This window comes from Talpa europaea (assembly GCF_964194135.1).
Source record: "Talpa europaea genome assembly, chromosome: 10".
In the NCBI taxonomy this organism is placed as follows: Eukaryota; Metazoa; Chordata; class Mammalia; order Eulipotyphla; family Talpidae; genus Talpa; species Talpa europaea.
Genome location: NC_140077.1, coordinates 28,393,355 through 28,411,760, shown reverse-complemented (window position 1 = coordinate 28,411,760; position 18,406 = coordinate 28,393,355). Strand labels below are relative to the sequence as shown.

At 51.2% G+C, this 18,406-nt stretch overlaps 1 protein-coding gene across 1 annotated transcript; it reads left to right on the top strand.

Annotated features, from left to right (window-relative positions):
• Nucleotides 1-1,698: 1,698 nt before the first annotated feature.
• CXCL12 (C-X-C motif chemokine ligand 12) lies at nt 1,699-11,245 on the top strand. Its single transcript, XM_084245657.1, has 4 exons — nt 1,699-1,797; nt 5,745-5,862; nt 8,222-8,308; nt 10,994-11,245. Exons 1-4 carry the CDS (start codon nt 1,737-1,739, stop codon nt 11,085-11,087), a joined length of 360 nt encoding a protein of 119 aa, XP_084101783.1. The 5' UTR covers nt 1,699-1,736; the 3' UTR covers nt 11,088-11,245.
• The last annotated feature ends 7,161 nt before the right edge of the window (nt 11,246-18,406 follow it).

Below are 18,406 nucleotides of genomic sequence, written 5' to 3'. Positions count from 1 at the left end.
CCGGCTGAGCTCCAGGACTCAACAGATTAGCCCAGCTTCGGAGAAGAGGTGGCGCCGGAGGATGCCTGAGTATAGTTTTTTCCTCCTGGACTGATAGTTCCTTAAGGGCAGGGACCAAGTCAGTGGGGTTTCAGTTGCGCAGAAATGGGTTTGACCCGGGAGAATAAATGAATGGATGGAGCGCAGGTTCAGAGTGCACCTAAGTGCGCGCGAAAGTCGGGCGGAGGTGGGGGTGGGGGTGCTTGGGGAGACAAGACAAAGACTCATCCCCACTTCTAGAGTCTGGGAGCTCTGGAGGTTTCCTGCTACTTGCCCATTTCTATAGTTCCCTGCTGGAGGTGCCGGGCCCAAGCCCAGAGGGTCATCTCATTGCCTGATGACCAGGGCTCCGGGCCTCTCCAGGGATAGAAACCTGGCCCACCGCGCACACCCAGGATAGATGTGGGTTCGGAATTCACTCCATTGTCTGGCAGGAAAGCGCGGGGAGGGGGTGCTGGCTGCAGCGATCGGACCAGAGAGGCCTCAAAGGGCGCTTCTCTCACACCTGCGCCTCCCGGGCCTCTCGCTCTGCTCAGGCTGCGTCGGGGTGTCAGGCTGGGGTGCGGGGTCTTGCCAGGAGGACTGGAGAGCGAGAGAGGACTGTGTGGATGCAGTTCTCTGGATCAGAAAGGCTCAGGTGCACCCACCATCCTGGGAGAATGGGGGATGGAGCAGGAGAAGACGCAAAGAAGCGAACTTTTTTTTTTTTTTAATCCTTTTTGGTGTCAAATGCATTGGGCAGAGGGCGAAATTACTGCAGTTTAACGAATTATTTCAGACTTCCATGTACTGAGTATTGTGTGTCAGTCTCCATGCTGAGCACTTCGCGGCGGTGGGGAGCGGAGTCTCCGACAATCCCCACTTCCTCTGAGTGAGGTGGGAGCTGAGATTTGCCTGTTTCACAGCTGAGAGAGCAGAGGTCCAAAAGGCTAAGTAAATACACGTTTACTCAGAGCCTTCGGGGCTAACGCTTTGTTTTCTTCTCTCGGCAAAGCATCCTATTTTAGAGACCCGATTTTACGGGTGAGGACACTGAGGCTCAGGTTCTGCTGACAAAGAATGGCGTTGGTTTGGAATCCGAGTCGCGCTGACTTGCAAAGACCGGTGTCCCGCTCCTAGGCCAAGCTTTCGGGCTCTGCCCAGAGTCTGAACCCCAGCTCCAGGTCTCCTGCTCAGAAAACAGGACGCTTCTAGCTACTTCGGGACGCTGCGGGTACAGCGGCCCTAACCCCTAGGATCAACTAGTTTGTTTTTCCTTAGTTTTCATTTAGTTCCGGCCTAAGGGGCTAAATCTCTCCATCTGCGTAAAACGAACACCCGGTCCTCCAGCCTGGCTCGCTGGCGGTTGGTTTCCTCGCTGCAGGTCGGACCCACCGGGCCGGGCCCAGCTCAGCCTGGGAAGGTCAAAGGCTGGAACGCGCCGCGGTCCCGGGAGCACCCAGGGCGCGGAGGAGGGGCGCGCGGGGGGGGGGGGCGCGGGGGGGGGGCGCGGGGCGGGAGGGGACGCGCGCCAGAGCCCCCGGCCGCCGCGGGGATTCGGCTCCAGGCCCGCCCCTGGCTCCGAGCCCAGCCCCGCCCCTCCCCGCTCTCGCCTCTAAAGTGCCCGGCGCGCGCCTCCCGCCGCCGCACTTTCACTCTCCGCCGCAGTGTGGTCTCCGCCGCTGACCTCCGTCCCCTCGCCGCCGCCCGCCGGTGCCATGGATGCCAAGGTCGTCGCAGTGCTGGCCCTCGTGCTGGCCGCGCTCTGCCTCAGCGACGGTGAGTGCCCTGGGCGCCGAGGTGTGGGCAGGAGCCCGGCTTCGTGCGCTCTGCGGACCCGCTGCTGCTCGCCCGCGCCCTCGCCGCTCCGCGCGCATCCAGTTATGTGACTTTGCTTTGGTTTGGAGCTTCAGGCTCCTGCTCTCAGGTGCTGTCCCGCGGGGTGCGGGTTTGAAGCTCCACGCCTAGAGCCACTCGCTCAAACCTCCGCGCCGCGCTGCGCTCCAGGAACCCGGAGCGATCGCCGGACCTGAGCGCACGCTGGAGCGGAGGCGGGAGGGCTAACTGGGCGGGAGCGAGCTGAGGGTGCGCTCGGAGCTGGAAGGCACCGGAGTGTGGAACCGAGTTTGGAGCCGCGGGCCAGGTGCCCTGACCCGCCTACCTGGCAACTGGTGCCTTCTCGCGCCCGCTCGGTGTCCAGAGACCGGGGGGCACCGCGATGCATGGTGCTGGAGGAGCGATGGGTGGTTCGTGTGGCAATGTGCGCTTGGTAAAGTCCCTCTCGCAACGCGACGCGCATGTCGGGGCGCTGTGGTCGGGTGCAGATGCACGCCGCCCCCTCCACACCAAGCTGGTCCTCTCTGCCCCCACGCTAGCGGGACTCTGCCGGCAAGCCATACCCAGCAGCTGTGGGGTTTGCGCCTCCCGCCCGGCCGCGCTTCTTCACAGCTCCGCAGAGCGCAGCGACGCGGGGCGAACCCGGGCGCACATCCAGTCATTGAATCGCTGCCTCTTTCCCGGGTCACCTAAGAGAGGTCCCGGTGCTCTCTGAGTCGCTCCTGCCCCCGCTTAGCCCGAAAACACTTGCAAAGAGGCTCCTTTGTCACCGGCCAAGCCAGTGGCCAAGGGAGCACTCTATCTCCACGTGAGCAAAGTTCAGTCACCAAGGCTGTAGGCCACTGGGTATGGTGGTGTCCAGTTTCACTGGGAAATCTTTTCTTTTTTTTTTCCCTTTTGAAGCTTAAGAGAAATCTCGATGTCCTGTCATAGGACACCACTACTACAAACCAAAATAAACTGTTGTCTTAGAACAAAACTAAATTAAACTAAGCTTTGCAACAAACTGCTCAGGGCTGCAGGACACTGTGCTCTTGCTGCAGCCCTGGCCGCTGCAGTTCCAGCACCTGGAGTTTGGGGCTGGGTTGAGCCGCAGACCTGCTGCTACCTCCTGCTCTGCCTTGGGAGATACTAGCCTGGATGGAGTGAGCATACCTGAGGCTGTCGCAGGCAGGCTGGCCTGGGCTAACCTGGGTTCCTAGCTGACCCCCTGGAAAGTGTTCTTTAAAATGTAGCAAATTGCTGGTCAGAGCTGCAGAGCTGCCCATATAAATGTGATTAGGAATTTTTCTCTTGATAGAGTATTCTAGGTTCTGTATTCACGCTGATTCTACAGGTCCTGAGGGACACTCTGGCTTGGGTAGTAACAATTGAGTAATCGTTTGGTGAGAGTGGGGATGACTTTTTGCACTTCTTGGGGAAATGGTGCTGCCCTTAGTTGTCCTTCCTCTGGGGACCTATAGAAAGGGCTGGAATGCAGAGACTCAGGTGCTTGAGTCCTGGACATAACTGGCCTGGGGCAGCATGGAAGGAGCGGGTCCTCATCCACAGACTCTCCAGACCCTGGGAAGGTTACTTGCCCTTGGAGTTGCCTTCTGGCAACCAAGTGCCTTGGTGAGGGTGTTGGGCTCCAGGCTGGTCTGGTTCTCCTTACAAGCCTAGCCGACAAAGCCCTTTTTGATCTCTGGGAGCCTATGTGCCTTCTGGCTCCATTCTGAGTCCCAAAGCTGTACTGGGGAGAACCCCCCCCACCCCGCCAACCCCGCCCCAGGTTCAGGCTCCAGCTCTCGCTGTCTCTCTGCTGGTTGACCTCAGCCAAACAGTTGCAATCCTGGTGCTCTGGGCTTCTAGGAGTTAACCCCAGAGTGGGGCCCATTCCCAGACTTGGTCAGAGGGACCCTCCCTGCTCCGTGTTCCATGGAAAGTTCTCTGGGAACTGCCCCAGAGCAGAGCTGAGTTCAACAGGTCCCAACCCCAAATAACATGTGTAACATCTGGGCCAGTCAGACTTCTTGCCCTTATACAGAGTCACATGTAAACATTTGGTAATAGCGAACAAAATAGAGAAAAAGACACCAGGTGGACACAGCATGGCGTTCTCTTCGTAAGAGCATTTAGGATTCTGTCACTTTGAAAAACCTGTTGAAAATCGCCATTTGATAGGCAGGCAACTGGGACCTGGGAGCAGGAATAAGAATTGCCTTTGAAGGAAATGGATAATCCCAGGGGTACAGAGGAGAGAGAAGAAAAAGAGAAAGCCAGTGTTTTGAGCTCAGAATGGGCTCTGATTTCTGGCCTGATCTCTGCTGCTGGGTTAGTGGAGCCAGAATAGCTTCTCAGGCACAGGAGCACAGCAGCCCCCACTGCTGCTCCTGCAGCATGTCACACTCTGTCCCTTCCAGCTCACTGTTGCCCTGGGGCTGGGGCCCTTCCTGCCTCACTTTGGACCCAAGTACTCCAGTCCAGCTCAGCTTGGGAGAATTCCAGGGAACTCGAGAGACAAGACACTTAGAGGAGACTGTCTTCTCCATTACCCTGGCTGCAGACCCCCAGCCCAGCTAGCCCAGGTGATCTGGCTACAGAGGAGAGCAGAATTCCCCACAGGAACTCCTCAGGGACTTTCTGGAGTTAGCTGGGTCAGGTGTAGAGGGGACTTCTGCTCCCCTGTGCATCTCCAGTGCCTGAGTCATTGAGCACCTCCAAACTAGGCTTTCTACTTTCTGGTTTTCAGGGGCTGGAGTTGAGGGGAGAGGGCTCTGCTTTCCTCCATACAGGGTAATGAACTAGGCTGCTCTGTCCCTACTATGCCATCCTGCAGGCACATGCAGCCTTTAGGAAAAAAAAAACAAAAGAGTCCTTTTCACTGGCTTCTCTAGCTTTTGTCAAAAATACAGAATCTTTGAGCCACCAGGCGGCCTCTGGGAGCTCTGTAAATAGCAAACTATTTTTTTTTTCAAATCTCTGGACTAAATATTCTCAGACATATATTTAATTCCTGATGAAAGGGTCCGCAAATTCAAATAATTTGGGGTATTAAGTAGGACTTGGATAAAATCCGCAGAAACACACACACACACACAAATCCCAGCCCCCCAGGGCTTGCAATTCTAGACTTAAAGGGTGAGCGGTGGGTTCTGCAGGAGCCCTTTGCTAATTTGCACTAATGAGTGTCAATTATGGCATTTTGCAAATTGGTGAATTGGCAAACAAAGATGTAATACAACCCAAGGGGCTGTAACATCCCTGTACAATGAAAGCCATATTTAACTCCAGTCCCACTAATCTCCACACCTTAATGCTGGGGAAAAGCTGAGCTCTGGGCCTGCCCTCTGAGGATTCCTTTGCGGTTGTCTGGGTTTAAGGTGAATGTGCAGAGAAGTGGCTGTAGGTGGGGGAGGGTAGCCTGTCCTGGGTAGATACAGAGGCTCCTGAGCTGAGGTTTATGCCAGGGAAGGGAGGACAGAGGGCCTGGAGCCTCCCCTCACCCCACACCCCCTTTCCTGAGGGCCTTCTCAATTGCTTCTGGAGGAGTTTATTTTGCAAAGAACTGGAAACCTCAGTACCTTGGACTGAAAGGTTATCTTTTATCTTGAGATACCTGAGCAGAGATCTGCTCCTTTCAAGTTCCCCACCCTCCTGCGGATCCTTTGTCTTCTGTCCCTATAGCCGCTGAGCCTGAGCCCACCCAAAGCTTGCTGTGCTGCTCAAAGAGAAGGTCCCCCCCCCCCCAGGGTGACCACCCCACTCATGCCATCGCTCTTGCTCCTTCCATCATTCCACCTTGTTATCTCTGGGCCAGAACATGCATATCCCAGAACATGCATATCCCAGAACATGCATATCCCAAGACCTGGTAGGATAATAAACTGTCTTGTTCTCATTACTTCTAGGGAAACCGGTGAGCCTGAGCTACAGATGTCCCTGCCGATTCTTTGAGAGCCACGTTGCCAGATCCAACGTCAAACATCTCAAAATCCTTAACACTCCCAATTGTGCCCTGCAAATCGTGTAAGTCTCAGCATCACCTTCCAGGGATGTCACATCTGGTGGGCATAGTGACACTTACCTCACAGACTTGGTAAAGCTAGAGTAATGGCATGTTCCCATTGTCCATCCTTGACCTGGGGGTAACTAGAGGCAGCTGTTTTAGCATTTGACTTTGTGTGTACACCAGAAAGCACTCCACTCTGGGTACCCTGCTGAGCTCAGTGGTCCTCAGTCTCTTCTTTCCAAGCTTCCTTCCCTCAGGGCAAGAAATGGCAGCTCAGAGACCTCCCCTCTGGAGACCCATGGCCTTCCTCAAAGTTTCTGCTGAAGTCCAGTAAATTAGCCTTGCTGGCAGCAGTTCTGTCAGGCTAACCAATTTCAGGGGTTTGGTACTTTGAATTAATCCTTTATCACGTAACACCAATTCATGAGACCCAAAATCAGCTGAAACCATTTTTAGCCATTTTTAATTTCAAAATTCTCAGCTCACTAAACTCATTTTCTCAAACATAGTACAAGTTTCTGTTTTTGCTGGTATTAATGGCAGCTGCTAACATTTGATTTCATTTGTATGAGAAGGGAGGCACACCAAAATTGCACATGCAAGATACACAGGGCTGCCTTTTTGTTTTTAAAGATTTATTTATGTATCCAAGAACTGGGGTACAGGCCAGAGGTGCGGGGTGAGGGGGTGAGCAGATTCACCAGAGGCAGAGTGGGGCACAGAACAGGCAGACTGACTGAAATACACTGCTGAGGGGAGCAGCGGGTGAGACAGGAGCCATGTGGGTAGCTCCCTGGCCGGCCAGGCATCGAACTCATGTTGCAGAGGCTGCAGATAGCTTCATAGTGCTGTGCTTAACCCCTTGCACACACAGGGCTGCCTTGCTGGAGGTGCAGAAAAGGAAGGACAAGGGAAGCATGCAGGTTGCTCCTTGTTTGGTGTCCTTGCTCCCCAGGAAGCTTGCACTCCTGGGCGTGGTCCTTGTCTGGATGCCAGAGAGGGGAGGCTCTGAGCCTCATGGGGAGAGCTCACCTTCTGAAAGTGGAAAATAGGATGGAGCACAGAAGTTGGCATAAAAGCTAAGCTGTTCTTAGATTTGAGTTTTGTGTCTTTTTTTGGGTAGCCTTTGCTGCCTTGAATGTGCTTGTCGCTTACCATATTTTAAGTAGCTGTAAGAGGAAATTTTTTTTTCCTTATTTGATTACAATAAAACACTATTTCTCCCTTGAGGCTTATTTTATCAGATACAGTATTTAGCTAGCAGGGCCTGCTTTCCAGTGCAGATTACACTAGTTTCCCTCACCCAGGAATGTACCTTAAAGCTGAAGATGCCAAATATTACCTGGGCAGAGAGAATCAATAAACAGTGGCACCCAGATTTGGCCCCCAGTCCTTCTTGCTCCTGGCCACTCCCCTCCACCTCGCATACCAGTCAGGACACCACACAGCATGGAGACTTGTGTGGCTGTCCCCGGCTTAGCCTCTGTTCGGGAACTTGTTTCTCCTCATAGACCCTGAGTGTCTGGACAGGGAGTCCTCAGGTTGCTTGAGATTCCTGATGCCAGGATTCCTGGTAGAGAGGGAGGGAGCCAGCGAGAGAAGTCCAGGTCCTCCTCTAGGAGTTTCCAAGTTGGGAGAGTGTAAGGGAGGAAAGAAGTAGGAGGAGGTACAGCATAACTTCTAAGAAACAAATGAGACCATGGAGCCTTCAGTGGGCTTGTAAACAGCTCCAGAAAGGAGTTTCTGGCAAGTTACCTACATTATCTCTCCTGGCACCTAAACCATCTTCCCTTCACTGCCTCTCACCCCCGCCCCCAGCTACTGCAGTGCCTCTTTGCAGGGCTCCTGTCTCTAGGCTTAGTCTGTCCTCCATGCACCATCAAGATGATGCTTGGAAATAAAAATCTGTGTCTCCGCAGTTTAAAATCTTACAAGGGCCTACCTATAAAGCCTCACCCCATTGCGCCTCACATCTGCTTCTTGAGCCCTGCTTCCCCACTCACTTCCCCCCCTTCCCCCACCTTCTCCTAGTCCCCTGTGTTTTCTTTCCCTTTAGTGTGTTTTCTCTTGCCCTCCCCCGCTTACTTCACCTGCCCAGTTCCTACTTACCCTTCAAAGGTCAACTCAGTTGTCCCCTGTGGGAGTTCTCCCCTGTGTGACGTCTCCCTGGACTCCCCACAGAGATGCTTTCACTCTCCAGGATCTCTGCAGTGGGACTTGCCAGGGCCTGGCTTTGTGTTCCCAGCACACCTGGGTTCCTCCTCAACCTGAACCTGACTGGAAGGGCAGTTGGGGCCAGCGAGGGGGGCTGAGCGGCTCATAGACCCGAGCGGTGCCTCCTGTGCAGCTGCACACTGTGGTCTCCTCTCTCGACAGGGCAAGACTGAAGAACAACAACAGACAAGTGTGCATTGACCCGAAATTGAAGTGGATTCAGGAATACGTGGAGAAAGCTTTAAACAAGTAAGCACAGCAGCCAAAAAGGACTTTCCACTAGATCCACTTGAGGAAAGCTAAAACCGTGTGAGAGATGGAAGGGCAAAGGTGCGGGGAGGAAGGCCTGATGGGTGACTGCATGTGTCTGTGGGTAGCGCACTGGCCTGGGAATGGGCGTGAGGTTTGCCCAGCATGTAGACAACTGCATTTATAGCATATGGTACGATATTGCAGCTTGTATTCATCCATGCCCTGGACCCTTGCATATTGGCTGTTTTATAACTGGGGTTTTTCTAAGACATTGTATTATCCCACTAGCACCTTCCACCAGTCAGTTCCCTCATGATCATCATCATCATCACCACTTTCATTTTCCTTTTTAAATCAATGAGTATTTCAAGATGTGTATTTGGTTTGTTTTGGAGCTTCTCCGCTCTTCCCCCGGGGAGTCTGGGCACAGTCAGGTGATGGCCAAGCACGGAGCTCAAAAAAGTATCCTTCCTCCACACCTTGGTGCTTGGAGGAAGATGATGGGTGGCGCTGGCAGGGGCATCCCTCTTGGACCCGGAATGATCGCAGGTACTGACCATGCCGGGCAGCAGCCACCCCTTCACCTCCTCTTTCAAGCTCTGATTGGACATGTAGCCTCCTTGAAGAAGCCACTGTGACCGGGGACTGTGCTCAGAGACCCTCTCCTGGTCATTGCCCTGCCCTGCCCTGCCTCCAAGAGCATGCGTTCCTCTCGCTTCTGCTCCTCATCTCTGTACGCACCGCATCTGCCTGGGAGGGGGGTGGCGGCTAGGGCCTGCCCTGCAGCCCCCTCCTCCCTCTGCTCCCCCCTCCTGCTCAGGCCCTCTGTGAGATGCTTATCTGGCCTCCTCCAGAATGTGGCCACCTCTCTCCTGGGGGGTGTGAGGTCCTGTCTCCACCTTCCCACAAAAGACAAGTCTTTGAGAATCAGATGCAATTTTCAATCTGATTTCAACTTTCCATCCTGAAAGAGTTTGCTTTCAGGAGTTTGATTTCTGTGATTGCCTCTGAAGTCTACGTATGCCGCGGAGGCTGCGTAAACCCTGAGGTTTCTGAAATCCGAAGTGAAAAGATAAAAGAATAAACAAGCCTCTTGCCACTCACCCTCCACCTGAAGCCGCAACAGCGTTTCAGGTTCTAATCAGAAATGCTGGCAAGATAAAATTTCCATGCATCAATGTGATCCACAGATGGGCCTGGTGGTATTTGTAACTTTTTGCAAGGCATTTTTATATATATTTTGTGCACATTTTTTTAACGTTTCTTTAGAAAAACAATGTATTTCAGAATATATTTATAGTCAAACAATTCATATATTTGAAGTGGAGCCATATGAATGTCAGTAGGTTACAATTCTCTATTATCTGAAACTACTGGCAATTTGTAAAGAGATATCTATGATATATCAATGTGATTGCAGCTTTTTAATGTTAGCCACAGTGTATTTTTTCACTTGTACTAAAATTGTATCAAATGTGACATTATAAGCACTAGCAATAAAATGCTAAATGTTTCATGGTATAAACCTCCTACTGTATGTGGGAATTTATTTACCTGAAATAAAAGCTATGCTGGTTAGACGTGCAGCTCACATCCTCCCTGGAGTCTATGAAGATGAGCTAAGCGGGCCTGCTGATCAGTTGCCTTAAATCCCTGCTGCCGAGTTCACGTGTGAGCCACAGCTCAGGGTCTCACTCAGGAGCAGATTGGATCTGTGACTTAAGTTTTTGCATCTTGTTTTTTTTTTTGTTTGTTTGTTTTGTTTTTGTTTTTGTTTTTGGTTTTTTTTTTTTTTTTTAACCTAATGGAAGCAGTGGTGCTAATTTTCTGAAGAATATTTGACTCACTAATTCCTCTTCCCCTTCCTCCGCCTCCTTGGTTCTCCTAACATCCCCATATAATCTCCAGAGACTCAACCCTCATAATACCAGCTTTCACATTTTCCCATGTAAAAATCCCATAATTCCAGGCCATGGTTAATATCCAGCTTTCTTTAGGAACAGGTGGCTTTACCCCATAAATCATTAAATACCATTCAGCTTGAATCATTTTAATGTGACAGTCATGAGCCAGTTGCTCTAATAAAATTCTGCTAACCAACCCTTTCCCTTGCTCTCCAGAACAATCCCAGTCATTCCCAGGGGGTGTCCACAGGCATCCAGAAAGGCGAAGGTGGGGTCAAGCTCCCTCCTGTCTCCTCTCCTGGATGGCCGTCTGAACCTCAGGTCTCCAACCTCCAAAGCATATTCAATTTGAAATGCAGAGTTTTTTTTTAAAATCAAGTAGTGTTCGGCTCTGCATTGAATTGAGATGGAGCACAGACTGGGGTCAGGTAGAGATGAGTTCAGCTGGCCCCTGGATGCCTTCACACCCTTTTATCTGTGAATTCCTTGGCCCTTAGGAAGCCTCAGGCAGCAGCAGGGACAAGGGTCAAGTTGGCAAATTGACAATATCTGTAACCAGTTCACAGATGTTGTAGAAGCCTGTCTAGCATTTTCTGGCATCCAGGAAAACGTCTAATTTATTTTAGAAGTACTGATGCACGGTGCTTTGCCCAAAGGGTGTCCAGGCCGAAACTGAAGACAGTTCCATGGATACATGGACCAGGGTTAAATATGTGCAGACTGACACAGACGCTTGCTTATTTCAACATCATTAATGGTTCTACTAATTTTATCTAAGGGGGCGCAGAGAAGAAAAAGTGGGGAAAAAAGAAAAGATAGGAAAAAAGAAGCGACAGAAGAAGAGAAAGGCTGCTCAGAAAAGGAAAAACTAGTTATCTGCCACCTCCAGATGGACTGCAGTGCACTCTGCTCTTGTCTGCCGGCGCTTTGTAAATTTGCTCTAACCCTTCTTCAGGGCAGACCCCCTGCCCGTTATGGGGGACACTCAGACTTCCATAGGGGAGTGGCATGTGGCTGCCCCTGTGGCCACACTGGCTTCTGTATTTATGTGCTTGTTAAGGCCCTCCTTGGTCGGCTAAGTTATGAAGAAAGTAGTTGTGCAGAGACTGGGATTGGGGTCTGTGACTCAGAGACTTTGTGCTCTGGATTGGCCCCAAGAGTCTCCAGCGTCAGCCTCAGCCTCAGGCTCCCTTCCTGCCCTCCACTGTTAGATGCCCATGATGAATCCGGAGCTCACACAGCTCCACACACTCACAATCTGCATTCCTGTCTGAGGAGACCGGAGCGTGGCCTGGCCAGTGCACAGAGCTGCCGGCTAGCCCCGCAGAGGCGCCTGGGCCAGCAAGGACCTTGTGTCTTGAGGCTCTCCTTCCTGGCCACCAGTGCCTCCATCATGGACTTCATGGGCAGAGTTGGCTGGAGCCAGGGCATTGGCAGGTGACTCCCTTTCCTGAGCGCCTGTGACCTGGCCCTCCACCACTCCGCCTGGGGGAGGGACTTCACCAGCCTCCCTCCTTGAGCCTGGGGCTGTGAAGCGGCTTTACTTCCAAGATGGGTGGATTTCTGCAGACCATATGGGGAGAGTGGGTGGGGGTTCTGCATTCCTAGAGAGTGGATGTGGAAATGCTTCTCAGGGAGCCTTCTCTCCAGGCAGCTCACTTTGTAGGTTGTTTTAAACAGGTCCTCCAGCTGGAGCAACTGCGTGGAGGACCTGCAGCTTTGGGGACTCCTTCCCCACCCCTTCCCCACTCCTGCTGGGAGTCTCCGTGATCTTGTGCCATTAGGTTCTGGGATACAGCTGCCTCAGGCCTCACACATGGGAAATGTCTGCTTAAAGTGAAAGTAGTTTATGTTCTTCCTCAACCCCTCCCTGTCAGATTTATGCCTGAGATTTCTTGCCAAGTCTCTAATTCGGAGCGGAAGGAGGGGGATCATGTGAGAGAGCAAGGTCCTGATTTCAGTAGTGCTTTGAAAAAGGACACTTTGAATATCTGGATGCTTCCCATCACCCTCCCTGCACACATAAACACACACTCACCCTGCCCCCTGGACCCGGTTATAATTTCGGTGCATGGATGCAGAAAGATGAAGTGGTTGGAGGACACGGAGCAGATTGATTTCCAGGAAAAGAACACCCAAAGCCCCCGCTTGTCAGACTCACCTGGGTCAGAGTATTGCCTCTCCCTCCTTTGTCACCCCATTCATTGCTGTTCCCCACTGAGGAGGTGTCCCTTCGGGCTCTGCAGTCAAAGACCTTTTGTTTCCCCACTGCCATCCCTTTTATCTGGCTAACTCTTCCAGCCCCGGAGATAGCAACTCCTGGGGTGTGTGGGTGCCCACCTCATCCTGCCCTCCCCACCTTTGAAGGCATCTGGATGTTTGTTGAACTGCCAGAGGCACCCGCCCTTTCTGTGGGAGCCAGCACAGTTCCAGTTTGCGGGACCTTGACGGGGGAGTCCTAAAAGCAAGGCTTTTAGGCAGGCTCAGACCTGTGGCCCACACTGTCCTTCTGTCTTCATACTGCAGAGCAGCAGGCCTCTGTGCCTGCAGTGGTGGCAGGTCTGTGCTGGGCACCAGGGAGATCTGTGTGTCCTCTAGTAATAGTGGGTGAAGTTTTGCTGCCCCGAGGTAGCATACTGCTTCTGCGGTGTTGGGGTGACAGTGCCTCCCTCTCACCTGGGCGTCGGGCATTGAGACAGTTGGCCAGTGTTGAGAGCCACAGACAAGCTTGTACCCTGTCCTCTGACCCCTGGCCCTGGGACCTCGCTGTGTCTGGTAAGCAGGGAAGCCTCAGCCCTGCTGAAGACGGGTCACTGAAGACTGGGTCCCATCAGAAGAGTCAAAGAGATGGAGCTCCATTCCACTGTGGGTTGAAACTAGGCAGTGCCCGTACCTGTACCGGCAGGTGAGCGGTGCAAGGTGTGCTGCCCTCTGCCCATGCCTCCAGCCCCAGGGCCTCCCCAGGTCCCAGGGGTGGGTGAGTTTGGGTGGTTGGTGGAGGTGGTCGGTGGGAGGGACTCCGTGTGAGACTGGGCTGCGTCTGCCCAGGAGTCACCAGCCCAGCACCTGTGCAGGGCTAAGGCCGGGCACCCTGTCCTGTCATGTCCTGACCAGCGTGCCAGGCGTCTGTGTCCCTCGTTCGTGTGCCACGCCCGTGCTTGCTTCTGTCTTCTGTGCTTCTGGCTCCATCCAGCCCTCGCTTCAGCCATGGCTGCTCTCTCCCCTCCCCTAATCAGGGCTCTGGAAGGGAGATGAGAGATGGGTCACGTGCCGCAACGACCGTGAAGTCAGGAGTCGGGGGCCCCACTGAAGCGGGGCTCAGCATCTCAGGCGTGTGACCGGCCGCTGTTGGAACTCGCCTTAATGGTGTCTCCCTCTGTTCTTGTTAACAGGAGGTTCAAGATGTGAGAGGCGCAGGTTGGGTCAGACGCCTGAGGAACCCTTACAGTAGCGCCCGGGTCTGAAAGCAGTGTTAGGAAGGGCCTGCCCCCCACTGCCCCCAGGCAGCCCCTCGCGTTTCCACGGGCTTTGTTTTGCACAGTTTGCCTTCCTTTCACCATTTAATTATGTAGCAAAATATTATGGTGTTTATTTTGCATTTAGCTTGATTATCCAATGTCACTGGTGACAGATAGGAACTTAAGCTAAGACTGTTCTTTTACTTGTTCTGTTATAATACCTTTCCCATGGAGCCCCTGGTCTGACTCGGGCATCCAGAGTATCCTGTTTCTCTAGCTGCTCAGGCTGGGACTCCTGAATGAGGGAGCCTTGTCCACTTTACCAAGTCCTAGGACAGAGAGCCACCAGCGGGTGTCAGGACCGGTCAACAAGGGCAAACCCTGGTGCCCTGGGGGCTTCCCTGAGCTGGAGGGGGGGCAGTGTGAGGCCAGGGGAGGGCGAGATGCACCCCTCATCCCACGCTCTCCTCTACATCCCATCACGTTCTCCTCATCATTCTGTCTCTCATCCATCATCATGTGTATCCAAGACTGTCTCCATGATCCCGGAAAAAGACTCTCTCAAGACCAAAGCTTTCATTTAAACTTGGCACCAAGCAGCAAATCACAATGTCTCGTGTTCCCGGGTCCTGAAAACACTGCACAGCTGTGTCTTGTTTGGAATACTGTCCGTGTCCATCCGTGTTCTTCTTCAGAATCACTGTCCTCTGTGCATGCGCTGTCAGTTCCTTGTATGCAAAGGCTGAGAGTGAGGAGACCCCAGGGGGTGCTTGACCAGGCTGTGACCTGAGAGTGGAGACCTGGGTTTCCCCACTGACCACACAGCCATGATGGGTGAACAGAGCCCAAGGGTTTGTTTTGCAGCAGGGTTAACCTCAGAGCTTCTATAGTTGATAGCTCAGCACCGTGGTTTGGTCTTCATTATGTCAAATCCAACCTTATTTTGGGAATAACAAGAAAAGAATTTTCCACATTTTTGGTTTTGCAAGCCCAGTCCACAAAATAATTAACTCTGGACAAGAAGCTATCTTCCCCGTTAAAATCTAAAAGCACCCTTTTCACCATTTGACTGTCTCCCTTCATTACACCTTGCACAGTGGCCCTGGACCTTCACTGCTGCCTCAATTCATTAGAAGCTCCCAGGGCTTCCCCAGGCCAGTCCTCTTAGAAATCCAGGGGACTTTAGGAATGCAGGTTAAGAACCTGGGGAGTGTTTCCTTTTGCCCCAGGCACTATTTACATAGCATTAAACAGTTTAAAATGTTCATTTGTTAAAAAAGGCAGGCACCTGAGGGTATTTTGATTATGATTTGTCTTTATTTGATCTCACTGATATTTCCCCCCCTTTAGTTCTAGACCCCAAGAACACTTTTAAAACTAGGAAAATGAAAAAAAAGAAGGACAAAACAAGGGAACGTATAAATTGACAGGGCACTGTAAATACCATGCAGAAAGTGTAGTAAAATCATCTTGAATTGTGGGTGTCTTAGATAATAATCTTTGGGGTTACAGTAACATGTTGGCCATTTCAATTAGACTCTAATAAACTGAATACTTATGATAGAAAACAAAGAAACAAAAATTCATTAACTGAACAAAAGATTCAAATCTTTAAATCAGCTCTTTTATTAGTTGCAAGGGCTATATAAAATGGGTTTCAGAACCTTACTCAATACATGTTTATATTGAATTTTTCAGTGGTATCATCACTCATTTTCCTGGTAACTCCAGAATGTTTAAAAATCTCATGAAAATTGGAAGCATCTTCCCCCTGGATCCCGTAAACCCAGAAAGGTTAAATCTCTTACTCCGAGGAAATAAACATGCCCCTAAATCTTGACTACAGTTAAGTCAAGAATCATTTCTGTTTTCCCTCTGTCAGGGAGTAGACACTGCTGGGAAAATTATTTGTGTAACAATTCCTCTACGGGCCATCCCCTCCAGAACGGAGCCAGCCCAAAGAAAGCCAATATACATTTAAATAGTCTATTTGCAAAGGAAAAGGCTCTCCCACCCCACCCCCTTTGCTTTCAGAATACAAGTCAAGTGCATCTGTAGCCTTTGCCTGCCATTCCCCTGGGCCCCTGGGGTTCCCCAGGTAGGTCGCCACTGCCAGCCTTTGCATCAGGACTCAGCCGAGGGGGACGAGCGGGAAGGGGGCTCGTGGAATCCGAGTCTATGCGTCTGTTGTTTGCACTGTTCTTTGTCCTGCTCCTGCCAGGTGCTGAGATCTCAGCAAGGAGGCTAAGAAGGGTCCCCTGCTTGACTACCTGTTCTCCAGAGGAAGGAGGGTTAGCTTAGAGCAGAGGGCCAGAATACCGAAAGATTGCAGCATCCCCTCACCCCCATGTGTGAAGTCCAGAGAACTTCTAAGCCTTGTCAGTGGATCCGATTTGACCCTTCCCAGGTGTGACTTTCTGCCCACTCACGACCTGGCGCATCACCACTGTGATTTTAGCCCCTTTACCAGGTGGCATCATGCCCTTTTGCAGCTGAATGAGAATTATGAATGAGAGGGGTCCTGATCCCTTTCTGCATCTTCTCAGACCCCTTTTGAGGAAGCCCCTTCTTGGGAAATGCTCCCTAGAAACCTCCAAGTCCCGCAAGCAGATCACTGACATTGCCAAGTGGAAAAAGCCACATAGGGAACTTGTTCTGCTGCCTTGCTGGGTTCTCGGTGTCTGAGCAGTGATGGGTTCAGTGTTAAATGTGATAAATACTGTATTTTATATTGTTTAATTTGCATCTCCCAGATAATGTGAAAATGGTCCAGGAGAAGGCAGCTTCCTCTATGCAGTGTGCTTTTTTTAAAAAAAAATAAGTAACAACTCCTTTTGAGAAACAATTTCTACTTTAAAGTCATATCGATGAAAAGATGTATATGCATTTATAATTTTCCTAATAAAGACATGTATTCAAATGTACTTGGCTGATGGTTTGAAGTTCGTGTTATCATTTGAAATGTTCCAGACTTGGTTTTCTTCCCTCAAACCTAACACACAAATTTTACATAATCCTAGCTCTGGTGGTTAGTGGAACGCAGGGCATTTTAATCACACTAATCATAGACAAGAATTCTAGGGATATACTTGGTCTCCTAATCAGCTGATCCTTAGAAGGCAAAAGACATTCTCTTTACCCAATGTCCATGTTTTTGCTGGACTTCTTTCTTTTGCCTTTTAGGCAAACCATACCTCTTTTCTAGAAATTTCAAGTGTCCATGTATATTGCCTGATAGCTGTGTGGAAGGAAATCTCCACTCTGTATTTCTCAGGCTTAGAAGACACTGAGGCCCCCCATAGCCTGTGTTTCTGTTAGCACATACTTCACTTCCAGAGTTCTCCAAGCTGTTCCTACTCTCCTGCCCCAATGTGAGTAGGAACTCAGTCTGTCCCCTATGCTGAGGGCTAGACCTCAGGCAGTTGCTCACAGACAGACTGGGAGGGAGGACCAGTGTCCTGGGAGGAAGTGAGGGGAGAGGTCAAGGACTCTGGAGGGTGGATAGCAGCCAGGCTCTGCACTGTAGTTGAGGAGGTTGCTCAGGAGAAGTGACTGGTCCCAGTCAGCCTGGCAGGGCCCAGAGGCAGCCATAGGCTCACCTTGCTGTGGCCTCTTCCCAGGCATTTCCCTGAACATGGGACCATGGCCCAAGTCACATGGGCTGGTAGGCCGTGAGGAAAGAACCATTCTGGGCATTCCTGAGCTTGGGGGGAGGCAGTTCTCCTTCAGGCCACGATGAGAAGCCCCAGTGCCTTGTTGGGCCTTGGCACCTGGGAATGAAACCTGCCAGGGACCAGCTCTGTCTAGTTCTTCCTTGGCAAGAGCACCTGCCCAGCCTGAGGTGTGGGCCTGCCCCCCTCCCCTCAAGGTGGCCAAGGGGAACTGGAGGCTAATGTATTCATTGTGTTTCCTTAAGTAGGCAGGACAGAGTTCCCTCTAGGCTCAAACACAGGCCTTGGTCAGGCACTTGCCATCCAGTGGACAATCCTGGGGCAGCCTGGGCCTGCCACACACGGGTCCAGGCACAGTCTTCTTTAATTCCCCCAAATAGTCCCGGGAAATGCCAGCCTGCTCCCGTGTGATCAACAGAGACAAGATCTAATTGGGGATGTTGCTCGGGAGAAGCAACCATGGAGCGACTGTGGAGCCTCCACATCTCAGAGCTGGGAGGTCACATCTGCTCCTAGGCTGTTTGGTGTCAATGCACCAAACCACCTGTCCTTGTAGCTTGCAAAGATATGTCCCAGGCAGAGGCAGTGTGGTTGGGGTTGTTGGACTCTGGGCCAGTCTTTCCTCTCTGACCCAAAGGTATGTCAAGGGGTTAAGAGAGAGTCCATTTAGAGAAAATGCTGGGCAACCTGTGGCTATGGAAGTGGTATAGTAAGTCAGAAACAGCAATTGTTGAAGATGAAATGACATTGAACAGAAAAGAGAAGAAAATAAATTGTAAAACATTGGTCTTTGCACACCCACTAATGGAAAAACACTGTACACACGTGTGTCTGTGTGTGTATTTCATAACGTCAAATGCAATTTTTATTGCAGGTTGTGGACCAAAAAAAAAAAAAAAAAGCACCGGTCTTGTGTACATAAAAAGATGACTATGGATAGAAGGAAATAAATGAGAAGCTAACACTAGATTTCTTTGTCTTGATAACTTAAAAAAAATTCTAATGTTTCTAAAATGAATTTACATTTTACCATTGCAGTAATCATTTAATGGCTATTTTTCT

What these genes read in the sequence shown, in the direction of transcription:
- CXCL12 (XM_084245657.1), top strand. Translation starts at nt 1,737, where the DNA reads ATGGATGCCAAGGTCGTCGCAGTGCTGGCCCTCGTGCTGGCCGCGCTC. An exon ending in AATTGTGCCCTGCAAATCGT is followed by an intron (nt 5,863 to 8,221) that starts GTAAGTCTCAGC and finishes CTCTCTCGACAG; the next exon opens with GGCAAGACTGAAGAACAACA. An exon ending in GTGGAGAAAGCTTTAAACAA is followed by an intron (nt 8,309 to 10,993) that starts GTAAGCACAGCA and finishes ATTTTATCTAAG; the next exon opens with GGGGCGCAGAGAAGAAAAAG.